The sequence below is a fragment of the Lissotriton vulgaris genome, chromosome 6 (genome assembly GCF_964263255.1).
Source record: "Lissotriton vulgaris chromosome 6, aLisVul1.2, whole genome shotgun sequence".
Lineage (NCBI taxonomy): Eukaryota > Metazoa > Chordata > Amphibia > Caudata > Salamandridae > Lissotriton > Lissotriton vulgaris.
Window position 1 is genome coordinate 1,126,614,906 of NC_141694.1, and position 23,791 is coordinate 1,126,638,696.

The 23,791-nt window shown below is 45.7% G+C and overlaps 1 protein-coding gene across 1 annotated transcript in view; it reads left to right on the forward strand.

Moving 5' to 3' along the window:
- Positions 1-23,791, forward strand: part of TTL (tubulin tyrosine ligase) — a 192,177-nt gene that overhangs the window by 80,336 nt on the left and 88,050 nt on the right. The window contains exons 2-3 of the mRNA XM_086927220.1: positions 1,277-1,355; positions 22,591-22,823. Of these exons, the coding sequence (XP_086783346.1) occupies positions 1,277-1,355; positions 22,591-22,823 (312 nt within the window). The remainder of the gene's footprint in view (positions 1-1,276; positions 1,356-22,590; positions 22,824-23,791) is intronic.

Here is a 23,791-nt window from a genome sequence, read left to right on the forward strand (position 1 = left end):
AAGAGGAGATAGCACTACAGTTGCACAAGAAGATCATGCAGGAGAGCCAGAATGATAACTTGAAGAGTGGGTTGTCACACTGAGTGGACATGAGGGACTTTCCACCCTGTTGCATGGAATTATTAAACTTGGTTTTCTGCTGAAGTTCAGCTCATGAGCTTGTGCTATTACATAGTCATAAGCAGGTTTATAGTAAGTAGCAAGTGAATAAAGTATTTAATCTATTTATTGGATGAGACACGAAAGGTTTCCTCCTACAAATCACTTCTGTGTTTGCTCTCAGCTGTCAGTGTGGCACTCACCCATACGCTTTCATACCCAGTAGTGTTTTTCACAGATGTTAATTTTAGTATGCTCACAATCATCTAGAAGCACAGTGTTGCTTACAATATATGTTGTATGTCTTGGGCAGGCGCCATAGTGATGGGTAGATTCTGATAATTCAACCAAACAGTGGTAGCTCCTCTGCTAAGACAGAGGAGCGTTGCCCTACTGCTTTCTCGTAGTGTGAGAAGCAAAACATAAAATTGTAATAACTTTTAGTTATTGCAATTTAATGTTTCCTTTGCGTGTGGGCGGGGCTTCTCTGCTAATGGAGCAGGACAGGGTAGGAGTGGTTTGCTCACTCCTAAGTGTGGGCCGCCAAACTAGCCATTCGCACTTTCGAGAACATTCCCACGCCTCCAGCCCCTGTCACAGCACTCAGACCAATGTTGTGATCCCATTCTATTTTTACCTACGTGTTATATTGTCTTCCCCCTCCCTATTGCTCCACCTCCTGCGTTGGTTTGCGGTGAGGTGTGTTAGCAGCCCTATGATGACGCCTGACACAGTTCGCTGTGTGTTAGGGCAGATTTTACATCCTTGTGTGTTTTCCGCCATCTTTCATCACAGCACTTGTGAGTACACGGTCCCTCTTCTATGTTCTGGGAATATAGTTATTGCAGGAGGTCGAAGCGGGACTAATTCCTCCTACCCCTTACCTGTTGTGTGAATTAACTCTTGACTTTATGCAGTATTTTCTAGCATTCTAGAACAGTGTGACTACGAATTCTCAAAGTGTTACAGGTAAGTAACTTGTCCCTATTAAGTAGGTACAATGTTACTCTATTCCCCTGATCGATTGGATCTTATGTGTCCTTTGAGATCTAAAATAGTCGCCGACTGCAGAAACTGATTCTTATGGGTCTCAAGTTATGGGTTGATAGGTGCTTTGAAATTTGTCAGGTGTCCCGAATTATTAATGCAATGACTTTCTTCGTGTTTTTTCTTGCAGGTCATGAACCTGGAATTTTACAGCTGGTAAATTATTATAGAGGTGCTGACAAGCTTTGTCGCAAAGCTTCCTTGGTGAAGTAAGTGATCCTACAACATTTGTGCAGAAGTATGAAGTAACACATTTGTCAGACCCTATTGGAAAAAAACTGCTCAGTGTATCTTGTTGAAAGGCAAGCACAATACTGCCTACAGGGATTAACAGATTAATAAAGTGTATAAGAAATTGATAAGAAAAAAGTAAAATAATTGAACATTTTAAAAGGTTCCGTAAATGTTAAAGCATTTGTAATTGGAGACAAAAAATTAGGTTGATGTTCTAAGATTGATTCATGGGAGCAGTCAAAATGCATTAAACAGAGTATAATATGAACCATGGGTGGATGGTCAATTTGAATTCAGAACTTTATCAATCTTCCCAATTAATTGAAAATTTGGATTAAAAAAATATTTGTGAATTAAATATGATATTTAATTATTGGTGTATTTGTTTGATAAATACTTGTTTCTGTGTTTGTATGTATTGTGTTGAGGCTCGAATCTTTGAAATTGTAAAAGCCGGGCTTCTAGGCCTACAGTAATGACTCATTGGGGGTCCCCAGATTCCAATAATGCTTTAGTGGGGGTCCCTGGATTTCAGTAAAGATTATGTGGGGATCCCCAGAAGTCAAAAGGTTAAGAACTACTGATCTACGTCATAGAGTAGAAAAAAATAAACTTTCTAAGTGACACTCTGCGGAACCTGATGGGATAGTAAAGTGTTCCAAGGTTCTTAAAGGAGCGGGAACTTACCTTCTTATGTGTATCTCTAACAGTGGGGCATTCTTTCCTTTTTTGACTGTAAGTACATGTTTCAGTTGTTTTCAACCAAATGAACTATCTAATATTTTATTTTGGTTAATCGGTTGAAAAAGATGTCACGAAATGGTGCCTTCTTCTTGGTAATAATTTCAGTTTATTGGATTGGACCCTAAACCATAAAAAAGTTTGAAAAAAATGTTTTATGTGACCTCACAGGTGGGATTAAATTATTCATTTTATGAATTCACAACAGTATCCATGGCGAAGCACTAGGATTACTAGAAATTAACTTTTCTTAGCTTGGAACACATTGTTCTATAACTCTGATATCGATCCACAAATGGGGAAATCCATTTGGAGCCCATATAAAGGTGTATGGCAGGGGTGTATTTTAGCTCCATTCCTCTTTTTTTATTTATAGCAATGGTCTTAAGGCATTTTTAATAGACAAGGAAATAGACTTTCCCCCAATAAGTGGCAACCCGGTCCCGCTATTATCATATGCGAACGACACTGCTAATGGCTTTGACAGCAAACAGCCTTCATAAGTCACTCAATGCTTTTACAGATTTTATGTCGGCTCTTGACTTAAAAGTCAATTTTATTAAATCTTCTATTATTTTGTGTGGCCCCAAATCGACTAAAACAAGAAAGTTTGTTGTAAGGGGAAAGAATATAGATATGCTGACTCATTTTACATACCTGGGAAATCATTTGAATGCTATTATGAATTGAGGCCCTCTAATCACCGCCAGGGTGCAACATATCAGCCGGGCTGCGGAGGGGCTATTTTTCCTTGCCTGTAAACTAGGTCACAAACCGGTGGCAGAGCTGATTACCCTATATAAAGCTAAATGTCTATCTGTCGCACCCTATGGGGCAGGAGTTTGGGGTTACCACAAAAGCCGCCACCTACAGGTTGTGGAAAATAAATGTATTAAAAGGCTATTGATGACCCCTAATAGTGCCCCCACACTCTTTTCCATTATGGGTGGGACTGAAATTTTTACAGGATCAAATCGATACTGCCCTTCTGTTTTTATGCGGTACAAAAGGGGGTGGTGATGGACGGAGCATCTGAACCAATCAAACACTCACATCCAGTCAACAGATCTGGGTTTAATCCATCACCGTTCTTTAGCCCAATCTGCCACCCCAGTTCAGACATGGCTATATGCAAATCAGTCTGACACTGTGCCTCATGGGAACAGTCCAGCCCTAACTGCCAAGCCATGCCTTCCCTGGACCGGAAACAAGCTTCCGAGGACCGGTTTCTGGCATTACAGCCGTCTTCAGCCCGGCTTACTTGAATCCAGTGGCAAAGTGAGCAAGGGACTCGCGTCTGAGCATACCCTGCCAACTTCTGGCGAACAAAGCGGTACAAAAGGGGGTGGTGATGGACGGAGCATCAGAACCAATCAAACACCAACACCCAGTCAACAGATCTGGGTTTAATCCATCACCGTTCTTTAGCCCACTCTGCCACCCCAGTTCAGACATGGCTATATGCAAATCAGTCTGACACTGTGCCTCATGGGAACAGTCCAGCCCGAACTGCCAAGCCATGCCTTCCCTGGACCGGAAACAAGCTTCCAAGGACTGGTTTCTGGCATTACAGCCGTCTTCAGCCCGGCTTGCTTGAATCCAGTGGCAAAGTGAGCAAGGGACTCACGTCTGAGCATACCCTGCCAATTTATGGCGAACAAAGCGGTACAAAAGGGGGTGATGATGGACGGAGCATCTGAACCAATCAAACACTCACACCCAGTCAACAGATCTGGGTTTAATCCATCACCGTTCTTTAGCCCACTCTGCCACCCCAGTTCAGACATGGCCATATGCATATCAGTCTGACCCTGTTCCTCATGGGAACAGTCCAGCCCGAACTGCCAAGCCATGCCTTCCCTGGACCGGAAACAAGCTTCCGAGGACCGGTTTCTGGCATTACAGCCGTCTTCAGCCCAGCTTGCTTGAATCCAGTGGCAAAGTGAGCAAGGGACTCACGTCTGAGCATACCCTGCCAACTTCTGTTTTTATGGGCTAAAATGTGGCTGTTAGAGGATCTAATGTTTACAAGGGACCTTATCAGCCGCGGTGCTTCCATTGGGGCGTAGGGGTGTAGCCCCACTAAGCCTGGACGCACCGTGGCAAGCTATTACTGTATTATAAACATTCACAAATTAGCGCCGCAGCGCGGGACACGACAGCCTCAGGTGATGATAATCATGTTATGCGGCGGTCCGGAGTGCGCAGGGGGTGGGGGCGGGGCTGCTGGTCTGCTGCAGCTTGAGTGACAGTCTGCAGCAGGCCAGCAGCACTGTGCGCATGAGGATTTTTGGGCTTTGACTTGCCCGAGCATGCGCGACAAACAACTAGTGAAGTTCAGCATAGAGAGTGGGTCCGAAGGGGCCGGGGGTGCTGCTTCAGCCGGGCCGGGTTTTACAAAGGCCCCAGGGCGAGTACCCAGTGTGCCTTTTAGCCAATCCTGGCGCTGCATGCAGTGCCAGGATTGGTTAGTCCGTGTGGCTGGTGGCACACTGCTGCAGCCGCACTTTCTATGGCCAATCACTGTGTGACTTCAAGTGAAGCCATGCAGTGATTGGCCATTTCGGGATGCACGCTGTCTGTCTGGCTGCTCCATAGTCTGGGGACACACCGGACAGTCTGCTGGTGCCTGCTGCTCGTCGTGGACTTAAAGTTACTCGTGTGTGTCTGTCGACGTCTAGTCAGTGTAGACTAGAGAGAATATAGTGATGATCCTCCGAAAAAAATTGAAAGTAAGAGTCTCGCTCTCGTGTTACAGTAGTGGTTTGCGGTAATAAAGCAAGGGATTGTGTATTTTATATAATGTTTATCAAATGTGTATGTGCAGAACAGTGTGTAATTATGCGCCTAGGCCTTCCAAGGACCGGTGGGTGATGCGTGATGTGGGGCTCGCGGAGGCAGCGAGCAGCACACATCACATGGCACACACGACTACCAAGGATCGGTGGGTGTGACGTGGTGTGGTGCGCTGCAGAGGTGGGTACAGACAGTGCGTGGCACACACCAGTCACGGTGGGAGGTGAGGATGATGTGTGGTGACCCCTCACCCCCTGGCACCACCACCAAGCAGGCGGGCTCTGAGGAGCGCAGGGCTGCAGCCAGCCTTCATCCCGCCTGCTTGGCAGGCAGCCAGGATGTGGGGGGCACAGCGTCTCTGCTCTGGGAACGCTCTGACCTCAGCTAATGCTCGTTTCGTGCTGGTTGCTTGTATCACACAAACAGCAGCATTCCTAAACGACAGACATCGTCGCAGTGAAACGCACCCGGCGGGAAGGTTCCAGTTTCAACGACATATTTTCCTTATGTAAGCGCCGCGATGTCTTTCAAGCGGGTGTGTGGGGAGGGAAGTGCAGGCAGGGCTGGGTAGGGTATGTCCACTGGCTGAAGCCATTGGATTGGTTCATTGGCTGTTTTACCTCTAGCAATACCTTTCAATGTCCTTCTAGTTTGCATGGGTTAGGAATTTCCAAAATGTACATACATTTATATTTTCATTTCCTGGGCACGAGTGACGTAGAACCGCATGTAGACCGCAGCAAATAAAATAAAATCCTGTTTATGCTGGTATTACAAACTTGTCCCTTTACTTCTTCGCAAAACTCACTTGACGAAAATGCATCCCCTCCTAGAAACTGGAGTTATGTGCTTCATACCCACCACGTTGTGTTTCTCGATCTTCCAGACGGACAGGCCCCTTGTTATGTTCGTTTAATTTATGCTTAATCAGCCTGGGAGGGATATCTCTGCGCCACGCAGCTCACAGCAAGCCAACGAGCTAATAGGTCACAAACAACGCTGTTTTAAGAAGTTTGCCAAATTTGAAGTGGTCCGTACATTGATAAATATAGTGTGGGACCCGGGATGGGTATCTCTGCGCCACGCAGCTCACAAAGACCAAAGCGGACCGGGAGCAGAGTTTTATACATTTTATTCTCCCTTGGACCCACACCCCAGCGCGACCCCTCTCCCTGTGACACCCCCCTGTGAAACCCCCCCCCCCACTGTGACCCCCCCCCCAAACAACAGAACAGTTGTGCAGTCATTGTTGAGCTTGTACTGTAGGTCCCAACTTGTCATCCCTTTTAAATACCACAGTTTACCATCGTTTAATCTGATCTGCCTGTCAACAAGACATTTGAAGGTAGGACTGAATAATGTGTTTAGTATATACAAATATGGAGAAATGGGACATAGGCTAAAGCTGTATTTTCTGTAACTCAGCTACTCCCAGTCCTTTTGTCGTCTTTAGAAGTTGTCACCCTGCCACCTCCTGGAGTGACCGGAACCTGCTTCTCCAAGTTGTTTTATCAGAGACCTCAGCCCATCACGGCAGACGTAAAAACACACTTGACTAGGCCATTTCAGCAGGTTCCCTTCGCTGCTGATGGTTGTTTCACAGATAGGACATGTAACAGATCAGGTATGCTGGTCGGCAGCTGTTAACTACACTTGCCACACATCAAGCATAGCTTGGCAGCAGATTTTTATTATTTCATTTTCACTTTCATATCATTGCTGATGTGCCAATTCTAAATTTGTTTTACATTTTGCAATTTTCTATGAATGAAAAGGTACTTTAGGTGTGTGCAGACATATTGCACCTTTTAGGTTGGACACATTGTGATACATATTAGGTAAACTATATGCAGGGCCGCAAGAATTAAGCAACAGGTGAGGCCAATAATGTGGCAGGGTTTACTAAATAATGCAGCAAAAATTCGTTTTGGTGATGAAGCAATGCTGCTTTACTAAATTGTAGTTTTTACACGTTAATACAATATGTGCAAGCGTTTCACCGTATTAATATCAGTTAAACTACTAAATGCAGCAGTCTGCAATTAAATGAGAGCTGCTTCTGTGTGACAAAAGGCCTACAACATGCGTGGCAGTACGTTTTTTAAAACTTTTTATCCATTTTAGCTAGAAACAGTTTTTTTGCTAAAATATGCAAAGTATGCAGAAAGTTGTGGATTACATGGAACGTGTGGCAAATTTGCTTTTAATTTGTGCGTGCCAGGTAACATAACATTAATTTTCCTTTTTGGGCTGGTGTGTGGTCGTCAAATTTAAAAGGAGGCACTGCAAAGTTTGCTTCTTTCTCCACAAAGTATTCTGAATTATTTTGTTCGCAATATTTGCTTGGTAAATTAGAATACTGTTGTCTTCCTTTGAAAACTGATGCTTTTGTTTGATTATTTGCGTTTTGGTTACCAAAACAGAAAATGGAGTCTATTCCATTGGGGCGTAGCGGCGTATCTCCCTGATTAGATCCAAGCCTCCCCCTAGCTCCCATCTCCCTGATTAGATCCAAGCCTCCCCCTAGCTCCCATCACCCTGATTAGATCCTAGTCTCCCCCTAGCTCCCATCCTTCTGATTACATCCAAGCCTCCCCCTAGCTCCCATCACCCTGATTAGATCCTAGTCTCCCCCTAGCTCCCATCACCCTGATTAGATCCTAGTCTCCCCCTAGCTCCCATCCTTCTGATTACATCCAAGTCTCCCCCTAGCTCCCATCCTTCTGATTACATCCAAGCCTCCCCTAGCTCCCATCTCTCTGATTAGATCCAAGCCTCCCCTACCTCCCATCTCCCTCATTAGATCCAAGCCTCCCCCTAGCTCCCATCTCCCTGATTAGATCCAAGCCTCCCCCTAGCTCCCATCCTTCTGATTAGATCCAAGCCTCCCCCTAGCTCCCATCTCTCTGATTAGATCCAAGCCTCCCCTACCTCCCATCTCCCTCATTAGATCCAAGCCTCCCCCTAGCTCCCATCTCCCTGATTAGATCCAAGCCTCCCCCTAGCTCCCATCACCCTGATTAGATCCAAGCCTCCCCTAGCTCCCATCTCCCTGATTAGATCCAAGCCTCCCCCTAGCTCCCATCACCCTGATTAGACCCAAGCCTCCCCTAGCTCCCATCTCCCTGATTAGATCCAAGCTTCCCCCTAGCTCCCATCTCCCTGATTAGATCAGAGCCTCCCCCTAGCTTCCATCCCTCTGATTACATCTGAGCCTCCCCCTAGCTCCACGTGTATGTGCTTTATACCATAAGTAGCAGTATTCTTGGTTCTTTGATGTTCACATTATTATTGCTCTGCATTTGACTTGAGGGTGTATTTTAATTCTTTACTTCTGCTACTAAGGATTTCAATATTTATTTGAAGTGCCTTGCCACTGCGTGCTGACTGTGGGTCTCAACGAGCAAGTTTCTACTGCTCAAAGCGAGACGCTGACCAACGGGAGACTGTGCAACCATCACCCCATCCTCACAGCTACCAGCCAGGCCTATAGATGGAACCGAGAATTCCTAATTTTACCTTCCTTTAAGGAAGTAACCTTGATAAAGCTCTTGCCGTTGCATGTCTACTGCAGGATGCTGGTCGGTGTTTGTTTGCTGTTCACCAAACCTGCCTCTCCAACGCAACCCTTCCCTCATTCCAATGTCCCCGAGGTGCAGAGTTCAGTTCATCCTCCTCAGTCTGCACGTTCCCTCACCCTGACCCATGTCCGGCAAACATAACCACCTCTACACCTGGTGGACACCATGCGCCGCTGGAGGCGCACCGACTACTCTACACAGTGTGACTGAAATCTCCCTGAGTTCAGTCTACTTAGACAGCATCAACACATATCTGACTTCATAGGCACTTTCCACCATAACCACTTAGCCTCCATCTGCATTATTCTTCACCTCTCTTTCAACTTTTGTACAGAGGATCATATGGTATGCTTATCAATCAGGTCTTGGATAAGCATCACTGGCAATGTGCACTCCTGCTAGTATTTGTGCTCACGGATTGCCCCCATCTCAGAATGGGGCCTGGACGCAGGAGACGCCATTTGCGTCAGCACTTGTCCGTCACCAATGCTTTGTGAAGGCTGTTTCCTAACTGCTGTGCAACTTCTTCTACTCTTAGAGCTGAGATTTTCATGAAAGTCTTATAGTCTGAATTCAGCACCTGAGCGTAATAGGACCGGAATGTATGAAGCTCTGTGGTTATACTGAATAAGCAGCTACCTATGTTATGACATCTATTAATGTAATAACTGCACTTTCACAATTACTTTATTAACCTTCCTGCTTTCTCAAATTTGCTTGAAAATGCACGATTTTTCTTCTTTTTTAAAAAAAATTTCATGGGGGGGATTATGCCCCCAAACCCCCCTTTTGGGGTTCGCTCGCTCGCTACGGTGCTGTATGCAAATCATTTTGTGCCCCACCACTTTCAAATGTCACCGACCGCCCCTGGACGTTATCAAGGATGGTATTCACCTAGATAGTGCTTTGTCGATCCCCAGGCTCCGATTTGTGAGAGATAGACTCCTTGAGATAGGCTTGGGGCACTACTACGACAACCCTGCCAGTATTAACTCAAATGCCAAAGTCACTATAAAAGGGTCGTATTATTCTAGGGCATGGAGAGGTGTGAGGTCCTTTACGTGTGTTCCCTGCACAATAGTAATTTTATCTTACTTATACCACCAATGCCCGGATTCGATTTCTCTTAACGAGATTTCGCTTAAGCACTCTGCTCTTTCTAGTGGTATTCCCAAAACAGTCGGGGGTTGACAAACTCACACCTTGCCCTTGAGATAATATGGCAGCTCAGAACACCCTGCACTCTGTTATTCTGCCCCCTTCATGTAGTGCCTTTGGGAACATTTCTGGCCACACTCTTGAGGGAAAATCGACCTTGTACCTATATTAAAGGCTTTAACATTTTGCACTCTTTGACTACTCTTGATATTTGCACTGCTGTGACTACTTTTATTAAAGTTCATTAGAAATTGTTATGAACCACAATAGATGATCGTGCCACCTTTTAAACTTCATATTTAAGTATTAATTCGATTTTAGGATTGATGTCGTAGTATGTCTTATCGAGTATTTGATACTAAGAAGATTTATATCCCTTTTGTGACTTTTGGAATTTTCGGAAATGATTGTTTGTATTGAATATACCCTTCTTATTGCACAAACATGTTATAGAGAATTTGTTAGATTTTAATGTATGTCTGTCAAACTATTATGGTCTTTGAAGCCGAATAAAGTTATTTTGAACTTGAACATGATCATTTATCTCATTAGACCTGCAAGGGTTCAAAGTACCTGATGTGGAAAAGACAGACCTGCTTACTCTGAGGCAAAACTAAACACTTGGTGTAATTCAGAAGGTAATGCCTAGTGCTGGGGGCACTTTCCATCAGTTGGCCCCCTGCTTCTTAAACTTTAACAAATGCACAATATACCGGAGACTGAATATGAGCATAGATCAGAGAGCTGTGATGTACCAAGACCCTTGATAAATCCATAATACCTGTAAATCACGTCGGCCTTACTTGTAAGTTCGACTGTACTTCTAATATCAAATAGATGACTGAATTTTGTGTTTGTGTTATGCAATCCATTTTGTACTCCTGAAATGAAATTCTCTATACCTATAACTGCTACTTCTAGAACAGGCAATAATGTCAATTATGTTTCCTGATCCAAACCAGCCATAGTGTACGAACATCTCAGGGCATCCACCCTAATTGTTTGGTAATGCGAAGGAACTTAATTATGCTGCTTTAAATAGTGGTGCATGTGCTACTTTCTTGGTATCTTTCCTTCTCTCTAGGTGTTAATAGAGTAAAGCAGCTCCCAGGTTCTCAGAAAATTAATTGACGCTGAAAACCACATCTAAGAACACACCCATGAGGGTACTGCTATGATAGTAATACTAAAATACTCTGCTTATTGGCCCTATCCTTGTACAGATGGGAGCAAAGTACTGCATGTGGTGCCTATTGCACTTTCAAGATTGCACAGGCTATAAATACAAAGTAATTTCTAGTAAGGCAAATTTTGTGATCCATGTTGGTGGTTTCTTGACGTTTTTTTCCTTTACACATATTTTAAATGTAATCCCACAGATCAGGCATGCATGTAGGTTAGTGTTCACTGTATATTTTTAGGGACCTTGCTTCAGTCCTTGTTGTTCAGTGTTTGCAGACTTCTTAACGCTTCATTTTGGGCAGGAATGGTACCCAAAGAATTTAAAGAAGTGATTGTGCTGCCCCTTCTGACAAAACTAGCTTAGATCCTGAGGTACCACCTAGCTTCTGATGGTAACAATGTTGGTCCCCTGATTTTGTAAGATCTTTCTGTGGGATTTAACGTTGTTGACCAGGCCTGTTGCTTCTAAGCTTTCTGAATCATAAATGATTAAATCCTGAAATAGAAAAGAAGAACACAGTCAAAATACATTCTTAGTTAAATGAAACAGTACCCAATGGTATAATTATGCCGAAACAACATTAATTTATTCGTAGGCAATTATCCATAGTTCAATTCAAAACATACAATTACCTTAAAGAAGAGGGGGTTACTACCAGGAAGTGAAAAGAAAAGTGAAGAGTTGGTGCTCACATGAAAGAAGAAAATCAGAGAAAAATTGAAAAACAATTTTTTTTTACAATGTATAGTATCGGCTAGGCCAAAATCCTTAGGTTGGTAGGCCTGCCCCTAATGTCATTCAAGTCTTAGTCGTTTTTCTTAGTCAAAGCACAGTGATACTTAATCTGTGACTGTGATAGGGGGATGGGGTACATAGAGCACAGGCCCAATGGGGTGGATTAGTTGACGTTTCGACCCAGATGCAAAAGGGGCAAGTGATATCCTCAGCTACGGGTCTTCCTCAGGACAGGGATAAAGGGAACCTAAGTTCAAGGATGTAGCGCCCCCAGCGATAGGGTGGGCAACTCGTCAGTGGTGTGCCATAAACCACAATGTCAATACCAATGCTGGCTGTAATAAAAACGTCCCAGGAAAGGGGTAATTTCCTTGACAACCGCTGTAGTTTAAGCGGCGAGAGACTGTCTTATTGAGATTTAGTATGAAGTTCCATGATTTCTACACATTATGTCTCCATTAAATCGAAGCGCATCAACTTCAGTCAAAGTCTGTCTTCGATTCAATGGAGGCATAATGTGACGTTTTTCTGGGTCACCCCATTTATATTAATGGTTCAAAGCTTTCGGAGAATTACGTACAGGACAATGGCCCTTAAGCCTTGGTTTCTTCTTAGATGACCATATACAGATAGTGTCACTGAACCCTTTTTAAAAAAAACATTTTTTTATTAATTTTGTATTCCTGCGTGGGAAAAAAAAAGAAAACATTTCGAAATAGTCATTAGACAGAGCATGCAAAGGCAATATACGTAACAAGTGGGGAGAGTAGTAATACCAAAATCACTATAGAAAATTAGGAAGGGTGTGAGCCCATGGGGAAAACGCCACAAACCTACACGGCAACCGTACCACACTCCAGCATGGTTATACAGTCACCCCTCCATCTGTAAACACACTCCAACAAATGTGTACACTCCGGGCTAATTCTGTCATAAGCAGGCATCCTCAAAGATGACCCTTCATGGATGATGAGCAACCAGCGTGTCAGCAGTGGGCAAGGGTACATCAGAGAGTGGCTCTTCCACAATAAGTCGACCACCAGTGTGCACTTGGGGACCGGCCATCAATATGGTATCCTACACAAGCCGAATTGGTACCTTCTAAACTCCTGTGGCCTCCTCCCTGCGAATCGCCTCTCTCCCGTGCCACCAACCGCCACTGCTCAAAACCCCTTCTATATTTTCGGGCCCCAGGCAGACTTCCAGCTCAGTTATTTGCCAGCAAGCAAGAATCAAGGCTAGATCTAGAAATCTATCCGTAGCCTTCCTGACTGTGGCTCGTTTGTAGAATACCAGTAATCCCAGCTGTGGGCAGAGTACAAGTTCCTGGTCGGTGGCAGTATGGACCACCTGAAGGACCAAAGCCCAGTATGGCTAACAGAGGGAGCAAGACCGAACCATATGGAAAAAGGCAGCTTTCTTTGCAAAACATCGAGGGAACGCCAACGTCTTTGCAGGGAACATAGCGTGTATGCACCAGGGGCTGAGGTAAGCCTGATGTATATAGTAACATTGAATATATTTGAAGCGAGCGTTCCGGGACACCCTGGGGGTGCATTCCAGAACCCTCCTCCAAGCCTGATGAGACAACGGCGACTCAAGGTCCACCTGCCAGCTCGATCAAAGCTCCATAAGGTCTAGCGGGACTGTAATGCTGCATGGCCTGGGTGAATAATAGCGGGCATAAAGGACAGCTTTGTTTGGTGCTCTATTCCACTGCAAGATCTCAAAGAGCCTGTGCAGATCCAAGCAAGCGGCCAACTGTAAAGGAGCTTCATCCACTTCACAAAGGATAGACCAAGGCCCATGCCAAGCATGGTAGCCAATAAAAACTCCCAATAGAACGGCCCTACCTGTAATCTCTCCACTTGGTCCAAGGCCAGGAGCTGCTGACTAATATTAGTCATGGTGCTATGTGTGGGTATAAAGCATCTCTGATCAAAGTGAACCAAAGAGCATATATGGGGGAGCAAGCAGGTGGCCAACACCTTGCTCAAGATCTTGTAGTCCGTGTTAAGCATTGAAAGGGAGCGGTAGGAGTCAAGAAGAGTGGGTCCTTATCTTTCTTTGGAAACAACACAATAGCTGCTTCTCGCAGGAAGGAAGGAAGGAAGGAAGGAAGGAAGGAGACCCCACTGGCGGGTGTCAATAAAGAGGGCCACAAGTTTAGTGACAAGGCCTGAAATTTAAGCAGCATAGGATTCAGTAGGTGGTCTATCTAGCCCAGGCACCTTCCCCTTCGCCATGTCCTTGATTGCACCCGAACCTCCAGCTCAATATTATCTGCCCCAACTGATCCGCCACCTCGGTATCTGCTTATACAAATCACATCAGTGGTGAAGAAACACCTCATTAATCTCGTCCTGAGTGAGCACATCCTGCCCTGAAGTGCCACAGTCCGGGAGAATGGTGTGCCCCTGACCCTGAAAAAGCCATGCCAGCATCCTACCCGATTTATACCTGTCAAGCATTTTCTCCCTTTCCTCCAGTTCTTGGCTCCTCCCATCCCTAGTCTACTCCAGACCGCATGGAAAACATCAATCACTGCTTACTGTTGCTGAGTATTGAAATGCAGCTGGGACGGCACCCCCACTTTATTAGAGATGCAGTACCCCCGAATCACCACCTTCATGGCTTCCCACTCGACTCCCACCGAATAGGCCGAACCTGCATTATCAAACCAGTTATTTGCTACATGCTTCCCCAACAATACTCGGACAGCCTGGTCCTCAAGCATCATGGGCGACCTCGGTCTTACGAATCTATGGGACAACCCTTTCCAAGTAAAAAAGAAATCAAAGACCTGTATTGGGATAGGGTTGCTGAAAGAGTCTGGAACAAAACCAAATCAGACTACATGACGGGGCGTTTTGTGGTAGTTAAGCTGTATCCAGTACTAGAACCTTATGGGGATAGCGTAACTAACCCTGGGGATAGGAAGCTTCTTTTTCAGTTAAGATCGGGTGCTCTTCCGTTGAGATCGCTGACAGGCAGGTGGAGGAATTCCTCCATCTTAAGCTGTCCAGCTTGTGGTGCACCAAACGGAAATATAGGCCACTTTCTATTCTCTTGTAAATCCTATGCCCCCGAGAAAAGTCTGGTTAGTCCCTGTTTGCAAAAATCTAGGGACATCCAGGGGTATGGAGGCCATACGAATCCTCTGCACTTCCACCCATTTGCCTGTAGTTTTAGCAACAGCTAAGTACCTGGGGTGGGCATGGTCTATAAGACGGAGGGCCCTCCTTCTTTAGAGTATACTTGTTGTGGCATTCAATTTGGCATTTGTGCAATTGTGTTTAAAAGTTATTGTGTTCCCTTTCTTTGATCAACTGCTTATGTTTGTACAAATTTTACTTAAAAACTCTATTATATAAAGTAACATTTTTAATATTGTATTTTAAATGCATGTTTATGCTTTTATGAGATCAAACCTCGAATAAAGCTTTTTGATGTGATGCATAGGGTCTAGGCACCAGTTAGGGGCAGTGGACTTAGGCGAGGACCACCGAAAAGTATACAATACAGGGGAGTGATCAGAGCATGTCTCTGCAAAACATTCAGCTCCCATCACCCTGCTATACAGTGCTCCACTGGTATAAACCTGGTCAAGTCGAACTTCAAGGTTGTGTATTTCCAAACGGTAGGAATACACTTGGGAATACCGGTTACACACTCTTCGACAATCAACCAAAGTTCTCTGTACCGCCCATGAGCGTGCGGAGTCTGCCATCTTAATCACCAGTCCGCTGCACAAGGGATGATGCGATCGATCCAAGTCAACATCAACCACGCAGTTAAAGCCGCACCCAGTACTCCAACAATATGGCACCATCTGCAATAAGAGTGGAGCAAATCTGGATAAGAATACAGACTGGACGACGTTTGATGTGTAGAGTTTCAGTAGGCCAACATCCCTGCCATCTAATCGTCCTAATACCAAGACATAGTGACCATCCGGGTCTAGGAGTTCCCTATGCAACTGGAAGGGGACCATATCCAAATAGGTGCGCCGTGTAAAAAAACGGAGTCAGTGATGGTGAATAGCTGACCCCACCAACGCACCCGGAGGGCCCATCTCTCAGACTCTGTAAGATGAGTCTCTTGCAAAAATGCAGTTTGTACTTTGTTTGAAATAAGCTAGCACATTATACCTCTTAGATGGGGAGGAGAGGCCACGCACATTCCACTTAAGCAATTTAACCTGTCTCACCATGGACATCAAACTAACAACGAAGGACTACAGGGACAAACCTCAGTCCCACCCACACTAACGTGGTCCACATCTCACCATGCCAAGCAAATGAAATTAACTTCCTCATACATACTGCCATCACAAAACGGAACCAAATAACAAAAAATCAATGCTACGAAAACCCCAACTGCCTTCTAAGATTGATATATATACAAAATCCTGTCCATACACCACACCGGGAAAGGCCCACCAAGGATCCAAAAAGGGGCCAACTAGGTCCATAGCAGAGGGATACTGTCAGGGAGGAATCCATCAGCTAAAGAAGAAAAGAGCAGCATACAAGCAGCCAAACAAATTCTAGTGGACGCATCCTGCAAATTCCCCCCCCCCCTCCCCTCCTCTCCCAGTCCTGCCTATATCTGGAGTACACACAAGAAACAAAAGCCATAGTCATACACATTAGCTCACCATAACAGTAGCAAGAGAAAGCGGGAAAGGGGTGCAAGGCAAGATGAAAATACAATGTAAAAAAACGCTTTAAATAATATAAACCAACGACCCCGTGGTGACCCTCAGCAAGTTGTTGTCAAGCCCTAGTGTAACAAAACTCTCTAACTCCGAAGCAGAGCTGCAATGTTCCAGGGTGGACGTTGCGAGAAACACTCGCTGACCCTCATTGATGCAGCAGTCTCAACCGCCCTAGTTTGTTACACTACCTGTAAAGCCATACGCCAGGATAAGGTCCAATTCTACTGACAGCGAGTCAATTTTACCTTCTAATAAATCCCCAGAAGTGTCAATAGAAGTTAAGAGTGCCTTAGACTTGACATTCATATAAGCCTTGTCTCCGCTCCCAGGGGCCCCGCTTAAACCCCTCTTGGGAGGCGCTAGTGACTGCATACTCTTTGGATAGTTGTGTGCGCCCCATAATGGCCCCAACAATGAAGAAGAGAGCACCAACGCCAAATATAGTTGCGTACCACTAGCTAGCTGTGAGCACAGGCAGTCAATCACCGAATGTGGTAAGGAGGGCAATCGATCGCCAAAAAAGAGTTAAACAGAAATACACTCTCCCCAATTCAACATGTAGATAGTCAAACCTCCAAGAGCTACCAGGTCACTAGCGTACTACACCAAAGGGGGTCCACTTCTCACACTGGTTACTGAAGAACTCCGTGAGTGGTGATGATGTCCTGGAAACTAAGACGTGGTATCAATTTCACCATCACAGGCCCCTGCAGGGAGCTAGGAGGAGGCACCTATGCTCCTGCAGCCACCAAAGCAGAGTACCGGGATGCCTAACGGAATGGTTAATGCAAGCAACACTTTCATGCACTAAGGTTTCTGGTGTCCAGTTTAGCAAAGGGGTACAGGAGCGTGCAAAGGCGCTCATCTCCGCATTCAGGGCCCCATTTGGCAGCACAGTCCTCCATGCAGCTTTCCCCCAAGAACAATGAACGAGAATCCAGCCGATTATAGGCAATAGTGAGGCTCCCCAATTAGAGCTGGCTGCCTTCTTGTGTGGGGCCTTGTTGCAGCTCTCCGGCTAGGCTCGTCTGCTCCTGGAGGGGGGTGCTGGAGTGTCATGGGGGCCCGTCCCCTCCCCACCTAGGGGTCCCCAACACAGGCAACAAAGTCTGCAGGCAAACAGCTTTCCACAGCTCTGCTGATACAGTGCAGAGCCGCCATCTTATAGGCTACAGCAGGCTCTGGCATCTTGGGCCGCCTGACCTCCTTCCATCCCGTCTCTGCTCCCGACATGGCGACAGAGTCTCCACGGAGTCACCACGGATTCCGAGGCTACACTTCGATGGTGTGGGAGCAGGTACGGCAAGCGAGAGCGGGCTGAGAGGAGCTTGAGCCGTCGGCGTTCGCCTGTCACTGACCCCTTTTTTCATCTTTTGTGTTTAATGTCTCTTGCGGAGTGCCTCTGGGCTCGGCCCTGTCAGCCCACCTTTTTTTATTATTTATGTTGCTCCACTATCTGCCATCATTTGGGCATGTTTTCTAGCCTTACACTTATGCTAATAATACCTTTATCTTTCTCCTGCTGTTGTACAGAAGTATATGTTGAATGAAAGTCAGGGAATGGATGGCTGCAGCTACTGGAATTGAGCTCTGAAAAAGCTGAAATCTTGGCTGTAGGCAGCAGGACTTGTTTCCTGTCACCATACGTGTAGTTTTGGATAAACAACTAATTTGAAATCTGTTTATTAATACAATAAACAAGCTTCAGATATAAACAGTTGACAGTGCCATCATAATATGCAATTCTCAGATCGATAGTGTTCAAACAATATAACACATAGGCATTCAAGAAAAAGGGACATACATCCCCCCCCACCCCGCCAATAAACGTCTCAGGACCCACCTATTAAGTCTATCAATGTCTTTCATGGAACCCCTCACAAACCTCTATACAACGTCCATGGCTCCCATAGTTTCTCCCACTTGCGGGGGCATCCACGGCTTTGATATACCACCCGCTCTGTGCCGTGACACCAATCCATGTCGCGAGCCATGCAGCCACAGTCAGAGGCTCCGTTGCTCCCCAGTCACGCTCAATGTTCCTTTTATCCTTCACCCCTACCAGTGCTAGCTATATTTTGGACCACTTCGGCCACGTAATCTCCCCATGGCGCCAGGGATGTGCCATCGGGGAGCCAGCGGGCCATGTGCACCCACCACCGTCTCATCACACGCGCAATGCCCTTCCAGTACTTCTGAAGCTTGGGGCAAGCCCACAAAATATGAAAGAAGGACACCCTCTCACCACACCCCCGGACGCTTCCCTCCGAGCCTCCGCCGCTAATATGGACCTGTACCATTCTGGAGGCATAAGACCTATAGAGGATGCAAAGCTGCATCAAACTAAAGCGTGCTCTGATGGCTATTTCCCTAGGGCACTGGATGGCCTGCGCCCAGTCATCATCTTCCAGTAGGCCAACGTCCGCTTCCCAGGCTTCCCGCAAAGGCACCAGGCAGTCGGGAGTGTTATTTGTGAGTTTTTTGTACGTTAGCGACACTACCTTTTCGATCATGGGGTCCAGAAGGAGCCTATCCTCCAGGGGGGAGTATTCAGGAAGCACAGACCTGTCTTTCATATGGCAGTACAGTGCCGAGCACAATAGACCGCACTGAAGGAATTCCCCATCATTCATCTAAACATCCACCTGCAAACGTTCAAAAAATAAAATTTTGCCGCTTTTCCAGACGTCCCCAAGAACGTCAATGCCGATGAGGCCCCATCTTCGGAACCCACCAGTCTGTGCACTTCCTTCAAGTAGTCCACTTCCCAGAGAGGGGTCTGCTGAGTGAGCTTCCGCTCCCACCCCGTCATTCTAGTTGCACAGTGCTAAATATCTATAACTGTTTTAGTATGTGGTGGCAAGTGTGGGGTGCCCCCGCCCCTACGATATAATTCGCTCAAGTGACTGCCTATGCCCAATGCCAATCTGTCCACTCTGTAGGCCGGTTCCTCCAGTAGGGAGAAGACCCAGCCATTAATAATAATAAGATGGGTCACCCAGTAGTATTTTCTAAGATCCAGGACCGCCAGCCCCCCTCCGTACACCCCCTTCTGTAGTTTCTTGAGCGCAAGCCTGGGACTGCTGCCTGCCCACAATAACTGACGGAGCTCAGTCGATCGCCTGAAAGAAGGAGTCTGGGACGTGATATGGAGTGTTTTGGACGACATACAATAAGCGCGGAAGGGCCATCATCTTGAATAGGACTGCACGCCCCATAAGGGAAATAGGGAGCCCTCTCCAATGCATAGCGTCTTCGCACAGCCTAGCAAGCTGCACCTGGAGATTCAGCTGATAAAATTCTGCAGCGGTCTTAGTGATCCAAATGCCCAGATATTTACATTTATCCTGGCACACCATCTCTGCGCAAGCGGACATGAGGACCGGAGGGGCTCCAGCTAGCGAGAGAACCAAGGAATTATCCCAAATAATGCGGTAGCCAGAGTAAGACCCAAAGGATCTGATAATGTGAACGAGCCTATGAAATGTTTGGCGTGGTCGTTGTGCGTACAGAAGGATATCATCTGCGTAAAGCGAGATGCTCTCTTCCAACCTCACCCAAGATATTTCCCCTTCACTGCCGGGTCCTGTCTTATCCATGCTGCAAAAGGTTTGAGTGCCAGCGCAAAAAGCATCAGGGACAATAGGCAATCCTGACTTGTCTCTCTGTCCAGTGTAAAGGCCCTGGAGACGGCCCCATTGACCCGCACTCTAGCCATCGGGCAGAGTACAACAGTCGGATCCATTGCTGCAGCCACGGACTGATGCCCACCTTCTCCAAGACGGCAAATAGAAACGTCCATTCAATACTATCAAACGCTGTCCGTGTGTCAAGAGCGAGGAGGGCAGCCGGGACATCTGGCCGCTTTTGAGTCATATACATGACTTCATATAGACCTCTCAGATTTAGCCGTGTACTCCGAATAGGCTTAACGCCCGATTTAATCGGGGTTTGTTTAACCGGGCCCAGCCTGTTCGCAATAATTTTGGCTAAAACAGTAACTTCTAAGTTTAGGAGGGATATGGGTCTGTTAGAACTGCAGAGGTCATGTGGCTTTCTTTTTTTAAGTAGAACGACTATAGTTGCCATTCTCAGATCCTCCGAAAGCTGCCCCACTTCGGACGCCTCCTGAAACATGTCAAGGATGTATGGAGCCACCTTGCCCACCATACATTTGAACATCTCGGTAGGTAGTCTATTTTGGCCCGCCGCCTTCCCGGATAGTAAATCTCTCATGGAATTCTCAACTTCCTTCAGGTGGAAATCAGACTCAAGAGCCTCCCTGTCCTCCGGCCCCAGAGTTGGAAGATAAATATCATGAAGTAATTCAATGCACTCCGGCTCCGTCCATGCGGACTGAGATTGTTAGAGATTCTCATAGTAAGTGGCAAAAATCTCCGTCAAGGCCGCCCCGGTACCAACTTGCGCCCCTGCCTCGGACAGAATCTCCGACACCCAGTTGTGATTCCTATTCCTTCGTTCCAGCCAGGCGATACGTTTGTTGGCCTGATCTCCCAAATGTGACACTGTGCTGTGTAGCGAGTGCACGCGCCTGTGCCGCGTTATTTGCAAGATCCCAGAGGGATCGTTCTTTGAGTTTAAGGGAGTGCGTAAGTCCCCCAACCTCCCCTGGCATCTTAGTTTTGGCGTGTTCCAGAACAAGTATCTCCTGTTCGAGTTCCTCACACTGACAATGAGTTTCTTTGCGTTGAGCACCACGTGCCGCCTGCACAAAATCCCTTGCCACCACCTTGTATGCTTCCCATAGGACACTGGCAGACTCAACGGAGACCACATTCTCGGTAAAGTACAACTCTGTGCGCTCCTCGAAGCGCTCTCTGAATTCCTAGTCCCGGAACATAAAGTGATCCAATCTGGTCTGAGACCATTCGCAAACTTGTCCGTGGAGGCGTACCTCCACCGACGACTGGTCGGAAATACCCCGAGCCATGTGCCACCCCCTCTGAAACAGCCCAGCAGCAGTGCTGTGTGTGAAGATGTAGTCCAGTCGGGCCCCGCTGCCTTGGGCCGCTGAACTATGAGTATAATGGCTTTAGATTAAGTTAAATTTTGTCATATTCCTTTAATGACAGTGAAAGACTTGGGAATTAAGAGTGGCAACAGTCTTCAGCTGAACACTTTTATTAATACGGTGATACCTTCCTTTTTGACGAAGCTTTGTCAAATTATGCAGTATCTGTCGCCTAAAGGTTCTGCAACCATGGTAGTATCTGTTTAATTGATGCATGCATAAACCACTCCAATGACATTTTTTTAAAGCAGAAATGTTGTTTTCCTGGAAAAGCTACAACAAGTCCCACACAACAAAGTCAGACTTGTTCACAGCTTTTCCCCATTTACCCAGGCAAAGACTCTCTTGCGGGCTATCACCTAGCTGCTGAATTATACCATCATCTAGTTTAAGGCACTTTTGGTCAGCTTTTAGACCCTGGAGCATGTGGTCTGCCACCCCAGCATGTTAACTGGCGCTCTCGCTGCTACTCCCATGGTGAAAGTATGCCCTCCTGCTAGGCCGATCTTACAGACTTAAGAACAGCTGCTGCTATGGTGGTTGCTCGAAAGGCAGTACACTGTATTGGGGGTGAGCCATGTTGTTTTAGCCCGTTGATTCTTATTTTTTCAAAATCAAACTCCCAAAGCAGATGTTTGTTATTGAAAAACTAAAAGAAACCCTAAAGAACAAGGGTTATCAGCCTGTGCGTCAAGGCCCTTGTTTTATTTCCCTGCCTGTAACCGTCTTGCATAACAGCCCCTTCAGGAGAATTAGGGAAGGACACTAAGGTATGCCAATCTTTGGCAGAGCCAGCTGAGGCTCAAGATTGACAGAGTATCAGCACCACTGCAGTGATCCTGCTTTACCAAACTCTTGATAACCCCATTTTACTTGTTCATTAATTTGTTTTCGGATGGGCATCGCCTCATCTTCCTGAGACAGCTATCTAAATGCCCCATATTTCAGAAGAGCAATACTGTAGGTTTCTTTTTGTAATGACTCTAATTTGAAAATTCCTTTCTCTGCTTGTGAGACAAATATCCGATTGTGTTGACTTCTGTAAATCTCTAAAAATATTGCTCTTTTCAAATTTATGGATGAGCAAGTAGAGGTATTCATTAAATACTTCCGAACACTGAAAGATCTTTTTACTGATACGTGTACTTCAACTTTATAAACCTATGTTAATACATTTATTAACATAACGTAAGAATGAGAATGAACCTAGTTGTAGATTAGTAATGTTTAATGAGATCCTAGACTGACTTCTCCTTGTTAACAGGTTGATCAAGACAACCCCAGAGCTGCTGGAATCCTGCACATGGTTCCCAGAGTCATATGTGATTTACCCCACTTTGCTGAAGGCTGATGTGGCACCAGAGAAGAATGGTATTCGGCATCTAATAAACAACTCGAAGACGGATGAACGGGAAGCGTTCTTAGAATCATATCGTCAGAGGAAGGAATGTGGTGACGATAACGTATGGATTGCTAAGTCCTCTTCAGGCGCGAAAGGTTGGTGTCTATTGTACGATTTGTTTCCTCTACATTCATGTGCTTTGTAGCTATAATTAAAGTTCTTTGATAATCGTTGTTTGAGAAGTATGTATAAATTAAGCATTGTGTATTCTTGCATTTGGAAGTAAGATACTTAAAAGATCTTCAGTTTTAAAGTGTTTTTGTACACTTGGTTCAAAGAGGATATGGCTACTAGACAAAATGTGGTGGTGTTTGACAATCCCACGGATCATCTGTCTGTAACTGTTTGGCTGCTATGAGGACTTAATAGGGTCATGTTTGAGTCTAGCACACCTGTCTCAGTCTCGTGGATTTGTATCTCTGTGAATTCCAGTCACTACTGATGCTAGTCAAAGCGTCTTATTTTGGTGTTCATTATTGTTGGGTATCGGGACCATCTTGGTAGTGAATAACCAAACAACTTATTTACTACCATTATATTTCAGTCATCAGGTGTGCAGTGCCTGCTTCTGCTAGGTGTCCACAGTTTCAAGGGAAGAGGTGGGATTGTGGGTGCTGTTGTGGCAAATCCACAAATCTCCACAAACAAGAGAGGTGTGAGGTACTGGCCCATATAGATATGTAGTCTACCTTTTTTTTTACCATGGCCACCCCTATGTCTTCACAAAATGGAGCAAAGTAGCTAATTTTTGCCCCTTGTCTCTAGTTAAACCTGGCAGCGCTAGATCTTGCTGGAAAGTTGTGCTATGGAAAAAGAAAGTGTAATAAGTGGTGTTGGTACTACAAGCTTTTACCACCCAAAGTGCTCTGTGAAACGCAGAATACTATTTCAGAAAATATTTATATGCTTCCATCTAGCACTAAATGAAATTGCTGGCTAACCACAAACCTTATACCGCTCTATATTCCAACACTTTTCTAGAATAATCGGCATACAAGGGTTAACAAAGGCAACCGATTACTGTGTGGATATTTAATACCCCCTATTGTGCTGAGAAGAGTTC